We start from the raw sequence: 22,260 nt of genomic DNA on the forward strand, positions 1-22,260 counted from the left end.
ATTAATACTATTTTGATATATATTTGGTCAAAGTTAAAAACGTTTAACTTCTCGAGAAGTGATCGAATTACTTCTATTTTAAGAAGGAGAGAGTATTAGCTAGCTAATAACTATTATCTACCTATTAGCTTAAGGGTGTTTGGATTCACTGTGTGCTAGTAATATCTATTATAGATAATATTATCTAAAAGTGTTTCAGACGCGGGTGGAGGAGGAGCGAGCGCAAGGGGACGTAAAGGAGGGTCTCTGGCGCGGCAGGCAGAGGGGCGCGTTGGTGCGGAGTCATGGTGGAGTCATGCAGTCTGTGCCTTTTGAGTTTATCTTCCAAATCTATCAGTCATTTACCAGTATATTTTTATCTCATTAAGAATTAGTAAATAATATTTTCAGTCATAGCTTATCCACCAAGTGATCCTAGCACCAAGGATGGCAAAAGAGTTGATGCCCTGCTTAGTCTGAGCATTATTTTTTTTAAGCCGCTTAATCTGAGCATTGATCCCCTCCTAAAATTTTCTCCCACAAGTCATCGAAGGACGCTTCTGCTGTATGTGGAGCAATGGACGACTGCATACCAAATTATTGCAGCAGTCTAAACCGAAATTCTCTAGCCAAAATACAGGATAGTGGAAGATGGCGGATGGTTTCTTCCTCTTCACCACAATGAGGCCATGTTTCTGGGTGAGGCAGTCCTCTTTTAGCAAGGCGATCAGCTGCCCAGCATCTATCATTTGCTACCAGCTACATAAAAAATTGTATTTAATTTGGAGCCCAAGATTTCCATGTTCTTTGCCAAGGCCGCAAAAGGACAGTGCCCTGAAGGAGGCCTCTATGAGCTGAATGTGCAGAATAAATACCATTCGAGGACAATCTTCAACCATGAGAATCCTCAACCCCAGGCTGCAAGTGTACTTCTATGAGTGTATTCCAAAGGTCAAGAAGCTCAGAAATGACTCCCACACAGTAGTACCCGCAAGCATTATTTGTGAGAACCTCAAAAATTATCCTCCTTTTAGAGACCAAGGCGAAAACTTGGGATGCAATATCAGTGACCCTTTGTCCATGAATCCAGTGTTCTGTCCAGAGCAAGGTGGTATGATTATGACCCTCCTGACCTCAGATACAACTGTTATGGAGAAAAAGGCCTCGACACATGGATGGACGAACATGAAAAAATACCCATGGACGACTAGGATCTGTTTTTTTCAGCCATAACCATCTTATTCTAATTTCTAAGCACACGTCCAAGGTTCAGAAGATTAGTGTTTTGGAGTTAGGTTTTATCATGCCAGTGATTTAGTCTATCATAGTTTACCAAGTTTTATTACACACTCATTGGAGACTTCACGATTCACATAATTATTGGATCGGAAGAACATTCAGTGTGCGAAGAAGTAATTTATTTCCTTGTACAAATTTAATTTCACCATTTTTATTTATTATCATCAAAACATACACACTTGCTATATGTCTAGGTGCCCTTCGTCTGCTAGGTTTTGGCGTGGTTTTCCCCTCCTTCACTCAGTTTTTGAGTTTTCATTAGCTAACTATCAAAAACCTATTGGACAAAGGGAAATAGAGCTCCATATTCAATTTGTTTGTTTGGCATAATCAAGGATCTGTTGCATATTTGTTAAGGTACTTTATATATGAAATTATTAGATTGCTTTTTAAGAAAAGCTTTGCATGAAACGAATTAGAGAATTGTTCTAAGGAGCCTTTGAGATGCCATGTTTGAATACAAAGTATTTTCAATGTATTGAGGAAATACCATGGTTTTCAAAAGATGTGTTATGTTTGGATACAATAAACTTTGTAGTCTCAAAAACTATGGTTTTGTTAAAGTCTTTTGGAGTTTTAGAAACTCCACTCGTGATCTCTTTTTCTCTAAACCATGGGTTCTTTTTTATCTGCTTACAGAACCGCAGTTTTATGAATACCATAGTTTCCGAAAACTAGTCACCCAGACAAACCCTTAATGTCTCATCTATTCGTTTAGCTGATTTATTATGAGAGAAGAGAAAAACATTGTTGTTGGCTAATAAATTAGCAAACTTCCTAGCTCCTCCAAAAAAGAGTCCTTTTGGTGGAGGGACATTGTAAAGCTCCTAACTAAATTTAAGGGTATCGCGGCTGTTGAAGTTGGAAATGGGTCCTCTTGCCTTCTGTGGGAAGATCTTTGGGAGAATGATATAATGAGCCAGAAATTTCCAGAGCTTTTCTCCTTTGCCAGAGACAAACATATAGTGCTCGCAGTGGCTAGGGCACAAACTCCTTTCCATAATCTCTTTCACCTTCCACTGTCTCAGCAAGCACACTCTCAGATGTTGCTTTTGCAGAACATGCTAAATGAAGTTGGTAGGAGTGAGGACCATGATAAGTGGAAATATATCTGGAACTCGAAAGTTTTCTCGGTGAAGAAAACCTACAAGCAACTAAGTGGAAACCAAAGAGTACACCCTGCCTTCAGGTGGTTGTGGGCATCGGCTTGTCAGTGCAAACATAAAGTATTTTTCTGGTTGCTCATGAAGGACAGAATAAGTACCAGGGAATTGCTCAAAAGGAAGAACATGGCCCTTCAAGATTTTACCTGCGTCCTGTGCAGCAACAATACAGAAGAGTCTTTGCACCACCTTTTCCTTGAGTGCCCATTTGCGGCCCAGTGTTGGGGTGCAATCAACATCCAGATAGCCCAATACTCAGACCCTTTCGAGTTTCTGCTGAGCTTCAGGAACCAACTTGGAGTGCCTTTCTTCATGGAAATCATAATTCTAATGGCTTGGTCAATTTGGAAGTCGAGGAATGATCAAATTTTTAGACAGCTGCAGCCATCCTTTCATGGGGCCAAGCAGTTTTTCAAAGAAGAGTTCCAGTTGCTGCTACTCAGGATATGGAAGGATTACTTACACCTTGCTGAACAATGGATAGCAAATCTAGCCTAGCTTTTCTTTTTGCAGTTTTAACACTGCTTTTCTTAGTAACCTTTTTTGTTTCTTGAGCACCTGGTGTTTGGGCTCACTGCTTTCTGTTTTCCTTCTTTCCTTCTCTCTTGTACTTTTCACAAAACATTTTTTTAATAAATGCTGTAGGGGTGAAAGCCCCTCCAGTTTAGTTCAAAAAAATAAATTAGCAAATAAGCTCAAACGAACAGAACCGCCAGAACACCGAAGCAGAGATTGTGGTAAGAGGAAAGTAGTCGCTACTTATCCGTGTCCCCATTATCTGCACGTCCCAATAAGGCTTCCGGAACACCATTGCACATGACATCAGGTGAAAGAGGGGCAGAATGTAGCTTTGGCAATGAATTTGGAAAATTCAATCCAAATTCATCGCTCCCCATGTAAGTCGAGCACAGCATTGTCATTTGTCAGTATTATCTGTAGAGCCTCACAACAACTGAATAATGACCAAAATGCACCCGATGGCATTGGAACTTTGGAACAGAACGCACAGCCTAGTGCATGGTGCTAGATATATATTCTATGTACAATGGGCAATGCCAAACACTCTGCAACTCAGATACGAAAAAGAATTTGCCATGATATGGCTATATTTTTATGGTACAAACCTACAAACAAAGCGTGTGGATAAACTTTGTTAGGCTCCAGTGATCACATCTTCCTTAGGTTGTCAAGCCGTGCCTGTAGGTCATCATCTATGCCACCATCTGGCCCACCTGCGGCTTCAGCTTGTGCAGCAACTTTCCCAGCTGCGACTGGCTTTGCAACTGCAGTCGCTGGAGCCTTGACAAGCTGGATATAGAGAAGAATCAACATTGCACATCAGTATCATTCGTCTAAAAGGCAGCATATTCTACATCAGGATCAACAGAAGAATGTGGCGAAGCTTTACCTCTGAGTTGACATCAATGCCAATTTCATCAAGGACTTGGTTGACAAGCTCCTCTGTTTCTTCCTCCTCCTCGTCACCCTCCAAGGCATCATCGATGGCATCGTTCATCACCTCACTAACCATCTCCATCTTCTCATTTTGCATCTCAAACTCCCGCATTATCTTCTGCAGGGCAGGCAGGTTCATCTGTCTGTTCATTTGTCCCATGGCTTTTGTCACACCCTTCATGGCTTCACCCATTGCTTGTGTTGATTTCAGAGTCTAAAAAATTGGGCACCAGTCAATACAAGACTTTTGAAGAGGGCTCTCATGAATAACAGGGACATCATAACTTTTTACAGTACAGTGAACTTTGCTAGGAAAGATTGGGTCAACTAAGTTTGTAATCATCGATCTCATCACAATTCGCACAAAGTTATCAACTGATTCTCTCAAAGTAAATATAATTCTTAAAGTTGTATAGTTACCTGAATACGAAGAGATACACCTTGTAGCTGGGACTTGAGGGCATAAAATTTTGTGATTTGGTGTCTTGTGCGGATAAGGTCCTTTGCCATAATTTTTACAGCTCCCTGTGAACAATTCACAGCATATCAAAATATATTCGTACATGAGCATGTAAAGCAATTGCAGCCAGAAAACAGCACGTTCTTTTCAACAGGTAAAGCAAAATATATAATACATGTTCACCTGAAAAGCAATTGCAGCCAAAAAACAGAGCATACCATAGATTCATTTAACAAAAAAACACACACGAGGTTTTGAGCAAGCGAAATCAGCCAGCTGATCCTATCTGGGGGTATAACCAGCTGCCTTTACACTGAACTAGACAGTTTGGACATGATTTAACTCGTGCCAAAAATCGGCACATTAAGACAAAAAATAACCCGGCAACACACCAACAATCAGATACAAATACAATGCCATATTTCCTCAAATTTCCAAAACTTGGTCAGATAAAAAATAAACACATTAAAGCAGAAACACAAGATAAAACCCTGGCAATAGGATACCCAGTGAAGAATGATATTCGTATGACCTCACTTTTTGCATTATTAACATATCACTGGGCATGTTCTTTTCTATAATATCACCTTACTTAAACTTAAAGCTTCCAAGTTGGAGCCGAACCCCACACAGTGACACAGTCAACAGATTCACTGTGACAAATTAACTAACATTCCCAAAGAAAATGGTATCAGATTGGATCAAACAAGAGAACAGGTGCTTCAACATTATTTCACACATACCATCTGTCCCTGCTTGGCCACCTTCTTGATCTCGTTGATGAGCTTCTTCTCCTGGGCCTGGAGGCCCTGCCTCTCCCTCTCGATCTCCCTGATGGACTTGTCCAGCATCCGTTTGTTCTCCCGCAGCAGCTCTGTTGTTAAACATCCGAGGAAATGTAAACGGACATCCTGACACGCAAGTTGTTCGCGGAAGAAAAAAAAAAAGAGTATACGGACATCCTGAGGATTAAATTAAACCAACAGAAGCACAGGACATTGCCAAGGTGAATGGGCAACAGCATCAATACAGCAGGGTTATTGACTACTCTCTGTGGTTTCTTAGGTGAGACAACTGGGCAGAACATACATTCCATGGTTGATTTGAACTTTTCCGAACATGACCCACTAGCAGGGCCATGGGGGAACAAACAAAGCAATAACCTTGTTGAAAAATTAGAGCAGAGAAACGCCTAGAAATCGAAAAATCTTGGGGTTTTCCTAGGTGTATGGATTGATAATGAATAATAGAACCGGGAAAACTACAGTAATATGATTGTGACAATTCTGGGAATAACAGGGGTGGAAGAAACCCCAACGAGATCAGCAGCAGGATATATAACAATTATATATTAAAAAAACACACAAAAAGGCATATGGAATTTGGCTCTCTCGTCGGCGGGGGAACCGAGAAAGGCGAGGAATTTCTCGATTGGCCACCAAGAGCGACCAGAAAGACGCCCAATTTCTCCCGGGGCCTGCCTATATGCAGGAGGGGAGGATCGGGGAGTGACTGGAATCAAACGAATCGCAAGCTAGAACAAGGAGAAGAGGCGCTACCTGCTGGGGTCTTCTTCTTGCCGAAGATGAAGCTCATGGCGGCGGGCGGGCGGGCGGTGGAGCAAGAAGACGACTGGTTTCCTTGGATCCGAGCAGCGGCTGCGATTCCGGGCCGGCGAGCCGCTGACGAATCCTACTGCCCTCCCTCCTCTCCGCTGCGCGTGAAATTGGGGATTGCGGGGTCTCTTTTTGGGATGGATGGGGGTTTGATTCGATGCGAAGGAAGGAAAGAAAAGGCTTTCGCTGTTGCTGCTCTTGTGGGTTCGTTTTGCCGTAAACGCGGTTTGGTTTGGCCAGCGGCAGCGGCGACGCGTCGTTCATCTGTCTTGGTCAACGCAGATTTTTCTTCCCACCAATAACCTTTACTTTTTAAATTTTGTGATTTTATTTAGGAAGTGTTTAATTCCCTTTTCATCTTAAAAAATTATGGGTTTTGTTTCATTATTTTACAAAATAAAATTAAACACTATGTTAAAATTTTGGCAAAATAGTTGTCATTTTTTATTTTGAATTTTGACCTCGAGACAAAAAAAATAAAGCCCAAAAGAGTTTCAAATAATCATAATGACAGTAATAACTTCTATATTTTGGATAGAATTAAATATAATCCTAAAAGTTTTAGTATTTTATATTTTTATCATTCTAAAATAGTTAGCATTTTGTATTGAAAACTAAACCCTTGCTCTAGTTTTAACAGCCATATTATTTTCTACATTCGATTTCAGCAATAGTCCTCAAATCAGGATGCTTGCTTCTTGTTTTTTTCTTTCTTTTCTCATTTTTTATATTTCCATATTTCAGGATGGAGAAAGTAGTAAATATCACTTTCTCACATAAGAAAAATCCGGTTATTATTTGAAAAGTTAATTCAAACTCGACGATCATTCAAAGAAACATATAGCCAGTGACCTTGCCGTATACAGTATGGGACAGCCCACGTAAATGTGGAAAGACCACGTGGTTTTGTACTGGGCCGGGAAGCAGCCAGGCAGCCAGCCCACATGGTGTTCTCCTCACGGCTTTTTTTTATATTTTAATCTTTTTTAATAAATACTAGGTAGCGTGTCCGTGCGTTGCTACGGGATAACTAACATTTTTTATTTAAAATTTATGGATCGCACAATAAGATAATAATATTATAATAAAACATAAATACCAACTATAAAGTTACATTTGACTTAAAGAAACAAAGTTCATGAAATCAAACACGGTCACGGAGATCTGTGCACACGTCCTTAGCCTGGTCTGATGCGAGATCGCTACCTAGTATAGTATTCGAATTTAAAGATACGTATGAAATGTATTTATATTTACTTGAACTTATATACATGAACATATCGGCCAGTGGTACAGATTTGAATTTTTTCTATTTGTATTTTCCACTTATTGATCAACGTAGTAACATAGGATAACTCAATGCGAGAAGCATCCTCATCACATAAGCATCATCTCCCTGTGGAGTCTGATCAATCATTGAGAATACCTAGGAACAACAACAAATATGGAGACAATGAGATATTATTTTGCAAAAACAATTGAATTAAAAAATTACAATTATCAGTCATTAAAGTTAGGTTACCTCGTCTATGGCGTTAGGACCTCCTTATAAACAATATTTTTTGTGAAAGTTCCATCTGTTGTTGGGGTCTTCTTATCCTTTTCTTTTTTATTTAACGCATTCTTAGGTTTTTTCACCACAGAATTCTTTTTATCATTTTTTTTCTCCATCTTTTTGGCATCCTCTTCTTGTGCCACCGCATCAGGTGGTAGGGCAAGGATCTTAATATTCGTTCTTGATGTGGCTCTGGACATCGCAACGTACAATTGGCCGTGAGAGAAGACCGGTGCGGGCAGGTACACACCCACGTTTGGGATAGTTTGGCCCTGTGACTTGTTGACCGTCATGGCAAAGCTCAGCCTGATAGGAAACTGCTTCCTCTTAAACTGGAAAGGGAACATTTCATCATCAGATGGGCATAGCGGTATTCGAGGAAGAAATACCCGCTTCCCAGCATGCTGCCCGACAACAATTTCAGCGTCGATTGTATTTCTTCGGAACCCTCGTACCACCAACCTTGTACCGTTGCATAGCCCATTGGCGGGTCAATATTCCTAAGCAATATGACAGGACACCCGAGCTTCAGCTTCAAGACATGTGGTGGCAGCCCGTTGGGGGTCAGGCTATTAAGAAACTCCGATGGATAGTAGTTATGTGGATCATCTACCGCGGTGTCAAAACTGTGATACACCGTCTCACCACCTTGGAACATATCAATCATTTTCATATTGATCATGTCCACCCAATCATTGCGTGTAGATAAAATCGCTCTGGTGGTGATGTAGTCTTTGTCTGCCATGTTTGCATTCAGATTTGGAAAGATGCTGTCAATCAAACTATGAAGATCTTTATCGGCATCACCAGAGTACGGGATACAGATCTCATCTGGAATACGAACATTGCCATCTCCGTTAACCTCTTCTGTTCCATCACCAATGCGCAACAAATAATCTGCAAACCACGGATCACTCTGAGCCCTCATGTTGCGAACAAGCTTAAGGTGGCGCATGGATTCCCAAAGATACGACCTTCGTAGAGAAGCACCAACTATTTGAGCCCTAGATCCTTTCCGCACAACAGGGAGTACTTGTCTGAAATCCCCACCAAGGACAACAGTCTTCCCACCAAAGGGTAGGTGTGACCGACCCATTATATCACGTAGGCTGTTGTCTAGTGCTTCTAAATTTTGCCTCTTTGTCATAGATGCCTCGTCCCAAATTATGAGAGCTGCTTGCTGCAACAACTTGGCAGTACCACTCTGTTTAGTGAAGCTACAGCAACCGCCCTCTTGAAGAGTTAGGGGTATCTTGAAACGCGAGTGGGCCGTCCTCCCACCTGGCATTATGGCCGCTGCGACCCCAGATGTAGCTGTGGCAACGGCAAGCTTATCCTGGCTACGTAGTTTTGCGAGAAGTGCCCTATACAAAAATGTCTTTCCCGTCCCACCAGGTCCATCCACAAAGAATAGCCCACCTTGTTTGCTGTAGACAGCTGTCATTATCTCATTGTAGGCAAACTTTTGCTCGGCGTTGAGTGAGTCACACAATAGCACATCTTCAGGATTCTGCTCAACGCTAGCTTCCTCAAATATCTCACGAGGTATATGGCTGGCATCATCATATGAGTGATCAATATCTGGAAGAGGAAATGACCTTATGTCCTTCCCCATAGACTGCAACATGTTTCTAATGTCTATCAAAACCATTTGTTGCACGAGATCCGGGGATGGATTATTACGGCTATAGTCCTCTGACATTGCATCGTAGTGTTTTATCCACAACCCCATCACATCATGAGGTTCGCAGAATACCAATATTGTTGCAAATAGTCTTCGTAGAGAGGTAGGCATCTGGAATAAAGTAGCTTCCGTTAGACATTCATCTAGGGTATTATCCTCTTCGATTAAACCCCTCCTTTCTGCAGCTTCACGAAACGAAGGTAGTAGCACCCCATCAACTGTCCTGAGGTGTTCATATGAGGTAACACCAGCAACATTGTTCAATAGAACACGAAGAAAGTAGCGTTCACCCTCGGTAGGATGGGCCGAGATGACTCTACCAATTTGGAAAACAGAGTTTTTCCTTTTCTGCCAGAATTTACCATCAGACTGCCATGTATAATACTCTGGGAAGTCTCGATATAAGATTTTGCGAGCTTCCTCATCATGCCTGTTTGCATCGAAGTATGCTGTCAGCATTGACTCTTCTACACCTGGTCTATTAACGATCTTTTCGACCTTGTCCCGTTTATGAAATGCCACCATGTGCATATCGGGTAGATGAAGTTGCAGCTGCTGAAGTGGCGGATGGTTCTTGCTCAAGTCAAAGCCATATATCCTCCATAGTGCTTCTGGAGGCGTCACCCAACGGGCGTCTCTATACTGTTTGATCTCATCAATGTTTCCTTTCCCGTCCTCTTTGTCGGTCTCCCTCATCACAACTGATGCCCTATCATGTCCCTTGTATATGTACTTGAACAAATACTTTACTGATTTAATGCTCCCACAAGCCTCAACGTTTATATGGCAATTGAAGGTACGAAGCAAGCAAGGGTTGTAAGGCACAACCCATTGATTGTCCAAGTAGTGGCCTCAAACTTTTAGCATGCGACCATCATTGCGTCGCCGATAGATGGGATATGAATCCTTTCCCTGTGATGTTGCCTCACAGAATGGCCGTGGGTAACGGTTCTTGCATGACCCACGGCCTGTCGTGCATGGACAGGATGGATTAAGCGTCCCGCAAGGACCATGCATCATATGCTTCGTGACCATCTTGTATAGCTCAGGGTATTTTTTCTTGTTTGGTAGCTCAGCACTAATGATCATGTCATATTGCTCGGGACATGTGAGCTTGTACTTTCGTTCCATTATTAGCAAGAAGTGTGCATGCGGCAATCCCCTCTTTTGGAACTCTACTACATATACGTAGGCCTTCACCTTACCAAGTATGTCTTTCTCCATCAACATTTTTCTCATTGCATCCAACTTTGCTCTGAAGACCCGTGTGACGAGATCTGGGCGGTCCTGTGGTGTCTGGCCTGGGTAAAGTTCATTCTTGATCTCATCCCAATTAGGGTTGCATGTCATTGTGAGGAAGATATCAGGTTTACCATACTTTCGAACCAGAGCCATTGCGTCCATGTATCGACGCCTCATGTCACGGGGTCCTCCGATGAATGACGAAGACAACACAGTACGCCGTCCAACATTCTCAGCAGACCCTTCACCCGAATGCATGCTATCCACGAGGCCTTGGTATAAGTCAGCCCTCAATGTATCCTGATTGTTCCTCATGTAGTCTAAACGTGAGCTCTCAATCTTGATGTAGGTGTCGACGGCAAACTGCTGGAAAAGGCGTCGGCCATAGAGTATTGGATTAAATATCCCTGGCCGCATCTGAAACTTGTAGCAATAGTAGTCGCGCACTGAGACACATGTATTTGAAACAGGTTCTACAGAGAGACATTGTTTGAATTAGTATCATGAGTTTGCAAAAAGAGTTTACTTTGCATAATTAAAAAAAGATCAATTTACCTCCATCGTCGTCACCATTCTCAGCACGCCTTTTACGGGTTGCTCGAGCTCGATCAATTTGAGCCATAGTTACACCCACTTTTGGAATGCAATTGTGCCACCCGAGCTCACCCTTTGGAAAGAACAACGGGTATGATAGTGAGTCGTAGCATGCATTATATGAGCGGATGCCATGTATAGACCGATCCTTCCCTTGGAGGAGAACACTATGCTCAAATTGGCCGTGACGCTCACTACCCTCAACCCATACGGCAGCCACCTCTGATGTCAACGGCACATTATATGTTCTTTGATCAAGGCGTTGGTCAAGTTTCAGCTCAACTCGGTAATCCTCGAGGTTTTCAACATGACCCATACTTCTTAGTTGCTGAGAGTAGGGATTCCCTTCAAGGATCCCTACCAATTGTTGTATAACTTCTCTGTCTTTTTGAGCACATTGCTCACGACACTTGCTCATGCGATGCTCGAGGGACGGGTCGTCATCATAAAAATAAAGTTCGAGGTGTCTTTTTTTGACACCTTCCTCTTTACCAAATGATCGTATGTTATGGTAAATCTGACCATGGGCACGAAATGTGCAGACACCACAGATTCGCATGTTAGTGGTGATACGATCTAGATGGCAGTACAAAGATGTGAAAGAGAAGTGGCCGTTGAAGTATCTGATGTTTGCACGAAAGTGCCTAGCATCAGCGTCCGAGCTTGACCACAACCTCATGAGCTCTGGTGGTGTCTCGGGACTTGAAAGATGAATCTTTCCACCCCTACAACAGAATCCAGGGGGTTCGCCATCGAATTTCTTTGCATTACAGTGTTTGCAGTTCGGCACCAAGGGTAACATGTGGGACTCTGACGGGACATTAGCATAGACCCGGTCATATGGATCTGGGACATGAGGCTCACTATTCTCTTGCTCATATGTGTCGACATCGGTTCCCTCCTCCTCGTCTTCTAAGAAAAAGTTCACGTGTCACGTGTTGAAACAAAATTTATGAATTAAACTTTTTACTATTACACAATGTACCTTGACCGACGAAAAAGTATGCCTCATCCTCTTCCTCGTCCTCCTCAAATATTACATCTTCGTCATAGTCTGTTTAACATGGCCACATATATGTTGAAAGAAATATTATGGCATATAATAAACACCAGAAAGAGATAAAATGTAATAAAGAAAATACCATCCTCGACCATAGAGTCTGATGTATGATCTTGTGCACTATATGGAGGCATTGAAGAGGTACCGTCAGCTACAGACGATTGTGTTTGTGTGCCTATACAATTATTAGATGCTTGAATTGGAGTTTGTTGGGTGACACCATCTGTAGTAAGAGAAAGTATGAGTTTTTGTAATATGTTAGCGAAGATAAAAATCTTCCTAATATATGATGAGGAAGGTTCATTACCGTTGCAAACAACACTCGGTTGAGTCAGTCCGTTCGAATCGTTGCATTTTCCATCTGCAGAACCTCTAGCGCTTCTTCCAATGTTTGCTTCAAAAACCCGATTGCGACGGGACAGAAGGGCATTTCTCTCGCCAGTGGTCACTTGATGTCTATGTATGGTCTGTGCCGCAACTAATTCAGGGGTCTGGACTTCTGGATTTTGAACTACAGTTGGTGCAATGTGGACAGGCGTGCCGCCGAATTCAGGTATTTCCATATCATCTAAAGATGCTTCAGACGATTGAGGTGAAGCAGGGAAAATAATTTGAGGGTTGAACTGAGGGCTCTCCATGGCAATTGAGTCCGGATGCAAATTGTTGGCTCGGTTTTCCCTCACCATCCTATTATAGTATTTCTTGCTCTCTTTCCGTTTCACTTTCTTTTCTTGTGGAGTCATTTGCAGTTTTCTTGCAGCATTTTTCTGTGCGTACAAGTCACGTCGTCTCTTATTTAATAACGCCTTTTGTTCAGGAGACATTGCAGCCCTTCGTGCTCTATGTAGCTCACGCATACGCTCTTTTGGACACATGACTAAATTATCGATGGAACTGGATGCATTTATAACACCTATATAATAAAAAAATATTGTCTCAAATAAAATAAATACGAACCCTAAATAACATTGATTCCTTATTATATTGTCATGAACCACAATTCCAACTACACTTTTTCTTCTCAAATAGATAACATTAATAAAAAGAAAACAATATACCTGTGGTTATATCAAGTGATGCATCAGTCATGTCAATCATGCCACTTTGATTTATACATGTATCAGAGTATTCATCTACATATATATAATAACATGATTTTAACTTTGGCCTCCATATTAAAAAACACAAGAAAAAAATACTTAGTAATATGAACAAAAAAATCAAAATGGTACATGTGTTATCTTTATCAATCTGCATGGGATTGTATGAGTCGTTTCGATGTAGCCAATCACTATCTTCATAGCCATCAGTGCTCTCTGTGGTTGTTTGAAATCCAACTGGAACAAAATATACTTTTAGAACATACAAATATGCAATATTGAATTCAGAAAAGCAAAATCAGGTTTACCTAATTTTTTCTGATGATATCGTTCACGACGCTTTCTATTTTTTTCATTTCTTTCTTCCTGAGTCATCGCCATATATCGCGCCTTTACCCTTTCCCTTTTTAGACTCATGGCATCTGTGTTTTCCTTGTTAGATTCAACCCCAACACCTATTTACATAATAATTAAAGATAAAGTAACTATATGAGAACAAATATTTATTCTATGTTTGGTTGTTAAAAATTGTTTGTGGTGGACCTATTGAGGCAACAGATATTTCAGTTTCTGTCTTTTTTTTATGATACTTTTCCCTTATTTTTTTATTTTTTTCATCCCTTTCTGTTTGAGTCATTGATGCATGCCGTGCTTTTTCTCTTTCCCTTTTACGTTGCACACGTTCATCAACTTGTGCCTGTGAATTTGATGTTGTCTTGTGACCTGTTTGAAAAATAGTTTGATAGATATTTACTTAACATCCAAAAATACTACAAGTGAAAGCGTCTGTAGACATGTGTATAAATATTTACCTAGATTGGTGGTGTTTGTCAAGTCTTCAAACGGTGAACGACCTTCATTATTTTGCATAGGATCCATTCTGATCAGACTGGACACAAAAGTTTGACACAGTTTCAATCAGGTCTAAGCTAGCAGGCATAATACATTAAGATATATGTAATTAGATCATATCCGAATACTAATATAACCAAATGGCGATCAATAGGACAAACAAGTAACTGTATATTCTTGTGTTCATTATCTATATTTTGTATGTGACACACATTTGTAGGTGATAGGTAAGTTGAACCAGAAAATAGAACCTATACTGCTAACTTGTTTATTGATATTCAAAAATACAATTTGGAGTATATATTTTTCTGCCTAATGTGCCTAATATTGAATATAGCTGACAAATGGTGAGAATGATTAACACTTGAAACCATATAGGGGTAGCAAATATAGACTATAGGATCAGATAACGTCTGGAAGAACTTGAGCCCTTGTTGCCATACATTACCGGGAAGAGCAAGATGGAACAGGGTGTGCTCTAACAAATTCTGGCCAACCTTGAAAGCACCAATCTAAAACTTAAGCTCTGATCCACCACCTCGCTGTTAGCCCCTGAGCCACTGAGGTGCTTACAGTTACAGTCTTCTTATGTCTCTCAAGCAACATATTTTACAATTGTAGTGCGAAATTTATTTTACATACATTAGGAAACTTTAAGTTAACTTGGTATTGACACATGTACAGTGTTGTCTTTTTTCCCAAAAAGGTAGCTTGCTACAGGATATATTGTACAAATGCTGAAATATAAATATTGTATCATATTTTGCACTGAATTTCTGCAGTAAACTACAGATCCAAAATACTCATGTTGTGAGCTATTCATTTTCCACCAACTCTTATATGAGTGTTGATGGCAAAGGTAAACTGATATCCTGAAACTTTTATTTTAACTGTTGCATAAACTGCTCCAATTACTGATCCACTGGAAATATCTAAACTCCATAAGTTTCAAAGACCAGAGCTATCATTCCAAGTTCAAACTTCACACTGATACTACTTTCAGCATATCGATGCCCATATTGATGCCATAATGTTTTGCCCTTACAAGAAAAAATATCTGAAATGCCCATATGTAGCTAGGATGCTGATGCTAATCCTCTGAACATGGGCACTCTCTAGGAAAACATAACTGCAAAGCTGGGCTATACCTTCCGGCAAATTGACGAGCAGTCACATAAAACTCAGCTCTTGTTTTCAGTAGTTTCTGCTGAAGTAGCAGATGTTGAAGCTGTGAGGTCCCTAGCGCACTGTGATATGTATGGCTTCAACTGCAATCATTCACACATGACATCGGATTGATGAGAAAATGCAGGCAAAAAATGAAACTCAACTCATCTTAGCCCCATAACAGGTTATATGTGATAATTGTCTGTCTTCAGGCCCTCTCCTTCCCGGTCCTAAACTCGACTTTTCTACGGTAAAAATTTCATAATATCAACTCAAAAATTTTTAATAACTATTCTGTGTTGGGTTTGGCATTTGCAAGTGCTCCAAGCTCCAAGTGCTGAAAGTAAATTGAATGAATGTCTTCCAATTTCGTCCAGCAAATTAAATTGTGGAGTGAAGAAGATAATTTTGGTAATTGATATTTGAATTAAACATGCTATATCTAAGTATCTAAACTGCAAATCAGAAAATGCCAATTACCTTGAAACCAGTCAAGTCAGGGACCACAAATCTAGGCAACTTTTCATCAACAATCACATATCCACCTGCAAAAAAGGTAAATTATGCTACTACAGTTTTATGATAATTATGTATAGTATGAAAGTGAATCAAGATATTGACTCAATGAAGTAACATCAAGAATCCAGTGGAAAGAATGACTTCTTACAGCATCTCTAGAGCTACAAAATCGATGGACAGAAAGACACAATATGTGGAGAAAGAGAAAGGGAGAAGTAGAGGCTTGTGGCGAACCTGTTGAAGCAACGCGGCCACCGTAGATCGGCGCGGGCTCTCGGCCACCGGAGATCGGCGCGGGCACGGCGCGGGCGCTCGGCTCGCTGCGGGCGCGGGGCGCCTCCACCGGGGTCCGCGTGGGCGAGCGCCGGCGCGGGGCGCGGGCGGGGCGCGTCCACCGGGCAGAGCTGTGGGGGGCGGGCGCCGGTGCGGGGCGCGGGGCGCGTCCACCGGGCGCAGGGCGCGTCGACCGGGGTACGCGTGGGCGAGCGCCGGCGCGTCCACCGGGGGGCGCGCGGTCGGGCTCGCTGCGGCGCGGGCGGACTCGCTGCGGGCGAGCGCCGGCACGGGGCGCGGGCGGGGCGCGTCCACCGGGCGCGGGGCAGAGCTGGCGCGGGGCAGAGCTGCGGGCGAGTCCACCGGGCGGGGCAGAGGAGCGTGGAGTGGAACGCAGGGACGGAGTCCAGAGGCGTCGAAAAGAAAGACCGGAGAAGAGAGGCAGGAAATCAGCGGGCTCCAGAAGGAAGGTGGAGATTGCGAAATTTCTGTTTCTGTTTTTGCGTGCGCGAGGGAAGGAGGAGGACTCGTTCGCAGGTATAGAGGCAGACGGAAGAACCAAACATTTTTTGCACCAAAAGATGTCCACGCTTTGGTCTTTTTAGTTGTAGGAGATTTCAATATTAATCCTTAAAAAATATTATATTACGTAGCTCTTTTGGTTACGTCAATCCCGCTAGCGTGACCAAATAATATAGTTGCGTCATATGCGTTGGCATGGCAAGATACAACGTTTTTGACGTGGAAAAACTTGTCACGCCATATGTGTTGACGCGACAATATTATCTTGTCGCACTACCGAGAATGGCGTGACAAAACTAAACTTTTAAAAAATTATAATTCTTCGGTACGATGTCGGATGAAGATGATTTTTATATGAAAATTATAGATCTCGACAACTTTCTAGTTTTGAGTTTTTTTATTTGACGACATTAAGGTGCTCAAAAAAATTATATAAACTTTTAGCACCATAATAATCACGTACTTTCGCTCTTCTTATTATAATATCTTTTTTATATGTTGTCAAATGAAGACATACTTTATACCAAACTTGTGACATTCAAACATATCTACATATTTATAGTTATGAGTTTTTACATTTGAAGTTATTACGATGTTCGAAAAAAAATATAACGTATCAGCAACTTAATACATTGCTAATACTTTATACTATTCTCTGGTTTGGCTTCTATTTTCATAACGTTTGGCTTCTTTTTTCATATTATTTATTTTGATCATAAGCATCTTCTTGATTATAATAAAACTGTACCAAAGAGACCAAAATAGTCTGGAGCTACATGGCTCAAGTCAAATCTCCTTAATTAATTAACCTTAGGATGAACTAGCCTTGTTGCTAAGGCCAGTCTCAGTGGTGGTTTCACTAGGATGTCATGCACATTTATTAGAGCGCCATGTCAGCAAAAGTGCACCTTTTGCATGAAACGAAGAGGAGAGAGAAGGAAGTAGTTTCACTATGGTGAAACTCCACGGGTGTTGTTTCCCACGCGGTGAAACAGGATGAAATCTCCACTGAGAGCCAAATCGTTTCACCATCTTGCATGTGATCCAATCATTTTGCAGCAATTAAATGCTTTACTTAGCCTTGGAAACAACAAAGTGAAATGCTCTATTGCTAGGGTTATTTCATAGATAGTTTCATTTCAATCTCGATGACGTGTTGGTATATGAAACCGTCTAGTGACACTGCCCATTGAGATTGGGCCTAATAACATCAATATTTCTGCTACACTAGGGGAAAAAACACGCTCCGTGGACGGTGGCGCCGTACCGTTGCCGTGACGCATGCATGTAATTCGGGAGGAGGAGGAGGAGGAGGACCGTTACCGTGACGGCAACGCATGTATGCAGAGTCGGTCTTGCTTTGGTCTCCGATCCGGCATTACCGTGACGCCACGGATGCATGCATGTAATTGCAATCGGCAATTGGCATGCATGATTTCATCAGCGCTGCATGTATGTATGCGTGGCCCGCCCACTCATGCATGGGGCCAACCTGTCGGCATGCATGTCCGTCGTCACAAGCAGTTAAACAACAAACACTACTATCTTGAGATACACCAACATTATTGTTGATGGGGTCACCTAATTGCATCTGTTCATCTGTCTGCAGATGGCCTGGAAATCTGGAATCGGCCGGTCTCCTCATTTCATCGATACATGCTGCACTGCCTTGCCCTTGCAGGGGAAATTGGAAGCTAACACACCAGTGAATTTGCTCTATCACTCTAGTCATAATCCAGTCCACTTAATTAGTCATCTGATTCAGCTGTCTCCCGTTTTAATGTCCAACCATGCCTGCCTGCCTGCCTGTACAGCTCCACCTGGTCCTACACTGTATCATCATGCTTCACCACTGCTAGCAATACCAGTGTTGGAATGAAAAGGGCTGCTCGTCAGTGCCCAGTGGAAATGAAATAACAACATTGATGTGCATATGCACTAATGCACTTATGTGGGTTCATTGTCAATGATGGGCCTGTAGATTAAAAACCCATGCCAAGCCAGCTTTTCGGTTTTATGTGTCTCATGGCCTGTTTGTGTACCCTCTTGCTCTGTTATGTCAGCCTGTCCCTCCCTCCCCTCTGGTGACATATAAAATGAATATTCCATATCCACTTGGGTCTTCATCATTCAGCTGATGATCATACAATTTTCAATTCAAGGTATATCCACTTAGCTTCTGAAAAGCTTTGTATATGACACCACCATCTCACTCCATAAATTCAAAGATATATATATTTACATATATCCATACTTATGATCATACAATTTTCAATTCAACACCCATCTTTGTATATGACACCACCATCTCACTCCATGAATATTTCCTCTCTTTTTCTTCAAAAAAAAGAATGAAAGAAAACCAACAGTCAACCAAATCATGTGATGGCGGAACGGATAAATAAATTCAGCACATGGTGAGTGAGTGAGTGATACATACACTTATAGTAATAAGCTGATCTTTCTAGCTGTAAGCAAATCTTAGAACCACACTACTACTTGCTAATAAGAAAACATTATGTACAGAGCTAGGCTGGATTCCAGAACTCATGCATAGTATCTACAAACTTGCACCTTTCCACACTGAAGGTTGGCATATACTTAAATTGACAAGGACCACAGTGCTGTGTGTACCATCCGTCCTGCTACACAGTACATACTCTTGTGTCCGTATGCGCGCCTGTACACATCCTGCATTTACACGGTTGGTGAGAAGCTGCTGAAGAATGAGCTGAACCAAATTGTTTGGTTGCGCAAGCATTTCAATTTTCAGCGTGTGAAGCTAGCGAGGTGCTCCCAAATGGAAGTTTGGGACCAGACAAGGACATGGCGTGTCCCAGCCCGCTCCTCACCTACAAATCAAACCCACTTCCTGAATTTTTGAAATGCCAACTAATCTTTTGGAAGGATGCATATACTTACTTTGATTAAGGGTCGGCAAGCGAATGCAATGGATTCACCCTACTATTAGTAGCACTAGTATATGCATGTTAGTGCAATGGATTATGTCTAGCATTGCATGTGTTTTTAAAGTGTGAAAATCATAGCCCTTGTCTCGAGGTGATTAAAGCTCTAAACACCCCTCCATGGACCATCATTTAGTGCACTACGCATTTTCAGTTCCAGCCTTTCAGGGTGACTGTAAGTCTGTAACAGCCTTTTTGCAACCTGCACATGAAAAACTAGTGGAACTTCATCAGAAAATGCATGCATAGCCCTTGTCTCGAGGTGATTAAAGCACTAAACCCCTTTCAAAAGCTAGATGGAGCACTATTAGTGCATTCAACTGAGACGAGTTGCTCAGTGATCTCAGTTTCAGGGGTGACTGACAGTAACGGCAAGGCACAGCCTAGAATCGGAGTTGGTTGTTCCAGAATATATAAACATATAGTAGCTCGGGTGGATCCCTGAACCCTGATTAATTAGGTCACCTAAGCGGCTAAGCTAATCCAATCATCGTGGTCATCAGCATCAGCGTCCGCAATCCAATCCAAGACTTGCTCCATATCCAGACACATCTATTTGTTTTATTTATTCAGATTTTTCCTCTCTCTCTCTCTCACAGAAACAATCTTTGTTTGGCTTTTGCAGAAGCAAACACCACTCATCTCTCTCTCGGGTCTCACTCAGCACCACCTCCCCCCATGTGATGTGAAGCCGCGTCCTCTCTCTCTCGTCTCCGTTGGACGCAGAGCCGTCGCCTTATCACCTCCAATTCACCACACGAGTAGTCAGTCACTGCTGCTGCATCTGTTTCGGTGCACTCTGTCCCTCCCTCCCTCTTGCTCTGGTTTGCCTTCTTGGTCCTCTGTCTTCCTCCTCCTCCTCCCCTCCTTCCCGGACGCTGCAGGCTTCGCTGGTTGGGTCAACTGTCTGTGCAGCTGTGCCCTCCCTCTTCTTCCTGCTCAGCCTCCTCTGCTCGATCTTTCATTGCTTCATTCCACTGCTGCAGCTCTTCTTGGCAGGTTTCCCTGTACTCTCTTCTGACTGGTCCTTGTTTCAGTTTCTAACGGTTCTTCCTTCTGACAGCCACAGCGCCCTGTAGATTCAGCTCCATTCCCTGCTGGCTGCAGCTCCCTGTCAATCTTTCGAGGCTGCAGAGCTTTCAGTTCTTGCTGCTCTGCTTTCTTGCTCCTCCTCTCAACTCTGCATTTCTCTCCTTCCTCTCACCTCTGCTAGCTAGCTAGTTTTCTCTCTGGCAAACGGACGGAGGAGACGCCGCCATTAGATACATTGGATAAGGAGCAAGAGCAAACATGAGACCTCTAAGCAGCGTCGGCGTCGGGCTGGCCGTGGTGTCGTCGCTGCTCCTGCTAGCGCTCACCGCGGAGCTCTACTACATCTTCGTGCACAAGCGCCGGCAGCGGCGGCGCGCGGCGGCCATCTCCGACGCGGCGTCGTCCCCGTCCTCGTCCTCCCGCGAGCTGCTCCAGCTCTTCTGCTTCAAGAAGCCGCCGCCGGCGGCGCTCGCGTCCACCTACGCCGTCCCCGAGCCAGCCGCCGCCGTGGCCGTGGCCGTCGGCGTCAGCGGCGACGGCGGCGGTGCCGACGACGACGAAGACGAGACGGTGGAGGCGCAGCTGATGCGGCTCGGCAGCCTCGTCGGGCCCACGCGGCTGCTGTTCACCATCAAGGAGGAGACCCGCGAGGACCTCGAGTCCGAGGACGGAGGGCGGCGCAGCCGGAACCGCAGCCGCAGCCGTAGCCTCGGCGAGCTGCTGCATTGCGCTGAGACGCCGCCGTTCCTCACGCCCAGAACCTCGCCGTCGCCGCTGCACACGGCCTCGATGGACAACTCCTACAACCCGCTCTTCGAGTCCCCCGCGGCCAGCCCGGGCCCGGGCGCTGCACCGGCGGTGTCGCCACCGCCCAAGTTCCAGTTCCTCCGGGATGCCGAGGAGAAGCTCTACCGCCGCGCGCTCGCCGAGGAGGAGGCCATGAGGGCGCGGAGGTCGCCAAGGTCGCCGGCGGCCACTGCCGAGGAGGATGGCGGGTACATCACCATCGTGGTGGCCAAGAACAACCGCGCCATCCCCATGCCGTCGCCACCCGCCTGCGCCGCCGCCGGCGGCCATTAGTGAGCGCGCGACTGATGAGCAGAGCTGTTCAGATGGACAGGAGGTTTTGATGGATTAACGACTTGCTTCATACTCCCTCCCTGTGCATTCTTCAGTGTGTTCTACTAGTGTAGTCGCTCTTGTGATGTAGTAAAACTCTCCCTTTTTTTTCTTTTGTTTTTGTTTGGTCTATGGTCTTGTGACCATATGCCAAATTTGAATCAGTGATTGGATGTATATAACATCGAACTGATGAGGAATTGACAATTTCAGTTCAAATCAATATGTTTCTCTCCATATCTTCTGTTTAGTACTCCTACATGCCAAATTTCTGTAGAAATGTTTGGTTCCAATTTGATATAGTGTGCTTCAGTGGAGCTTTTTTTTTGCTAGATCTTTTTTTTTCTTGGTGTTTGATTGTACTTGTAGATAGACATGTATGGAAGGATGTGTACAGCTGTTCGTGCACATGATATGAGCCTATGAGGATGGCTAGTGGATTATGATGTCTGAAAGCCCACACTGACATGTCTGAAAGTGCAACTTTCCACTTTCTCATACTCAATTTGTCAGATGTACATGTCCTAATACAGCTCTCTTGCAATTCCTGTCAAGTTTGTTGATTGCTTGCCTACAATTCAGGTAGTTCGGCATATCTGAACC

At 43.2% G+C, this 22,260-nt stretch overlaps 4 protein-coding genes across 8 annotated transcripts; 1 reads left to right on the forward strand and 3 right to left on the reverse strand.

The window, feature by feature from the left end:
• Positions 3,269-6,251, reverse strand: LOC8086026 (vacuolar protein sorting-associated protein 2 homolog 1). The gene is made up of 5 exons (XM_002451269.2): positions 5,916-6,251; positions 5,100-5,230; positions 4,317-4,421; positions 3,850-4,110; positions 3,269-3,749 (listed from the first exon to the last, which is right to left on the reverse strand). The coding sequence occupies exons 1-5, from the start codon at positions 5,950-5,952 to the stop codon at positions 3,609-3,611; spliced, it is 675 nt and encodes a 224-aa protein (XP_002451314.1). The 5' UTR covers positions 5,953-6,251; the 3' UTR covers positions 3,269-3,608.
• Positions 7,039-9,928, reverse strand: LOC110435699. Its single transcript, XM_021461635.1, has 2 exons — positions 7,495-9,928; positions 7,039-7,398 (listed from the first exon to the last, which is right to left on the reverse strand). Exon 1 carries the CDS (start codon positions 9,905-9,907, stop codon positions 7,829-7,831), a length of 2,079 nt encoding a protein of 692 aa, XP_021317310.1. The 5' UTR covers positions 9,908-9,928; the 3' UTR covers positions 7,039-7,398; positions 7,495-7,828.
• On the reverse strand, positions 10,049-16,133 carry LOC110435698. 5 transcript variants are annotated; one of them, XM_021461632.1, is made up of 13 exons: positions 15,980-16,133; positions 15,707-15,771; positions 15,208-15,327; positions 14,020-14,096; positions 13,751-13,930; positions 13,516-13,662; positions 13,340-13,444; positions 13,166-13,240; positions 12,415-13,020; positions 12,190-12,330; positions 12,033-12,101; positions 11,009-11,959; positions 10,049-10,926 (listed from the first exon to the last, which is right to left on the reverse strand). In XM_021461632.1, the coding sequence occupies exons 4-13, from the start codon at positions 14,084-14,086 to the stop codon at positions 10,064-10,066; spliced, it is 3,204 nt and encodes a 1,067-aa protein (XP_021317307.1). In that variant the 5' UTR covers positions 14,087-14,096; positions 15,208-15,327; positions 15,707-15,771; positions 15,980-16,133; the 3' UTR covers positions 10,049-10,063. The 5 variants fall into 5 exon arrangements, with proteins under 5 accessions (XP_021317307.1, XP_021317305.1, XP_021317306.1 ...); XM_021461630.1 differs by adding an exon at positions 14,508-14,619 and having other exon boundaries at positions 13,166-13,444; XM_021461631.1 differs by having other exon boundaries at positions 11,009-11,956; positions 13,166-13,444.
• Positions 20,098-22,205, forward strand: LOC8086027. Its single transcript, XM_002450013.2, has one exon. It carries the CDS (start codon positions 20,797-20,799, stop codon positions 21,616-21,618), a length of 822 nt encoding a protein of 273 aa, XP_002450058.1. The 5' UTR covers positions 20,098-20,796; the 3' UTR covers positions 21,619-22,205.

This window comes from Sorghum bicolor, chromosome 5, assembly GCF_000003195.3.
Source record: "Sorghum bicolor cultivar BTx623 chromosome 5, Sorghum_bicolor_NCBIv3, whole genome shotgun sequence".
Taxonomy (NCBI): Eukaryota; Viridiplantae; Streptophyta; class Magnoliopsida; order Poales; family Poaceae; genus Sorghum; species Sorghum bicolor.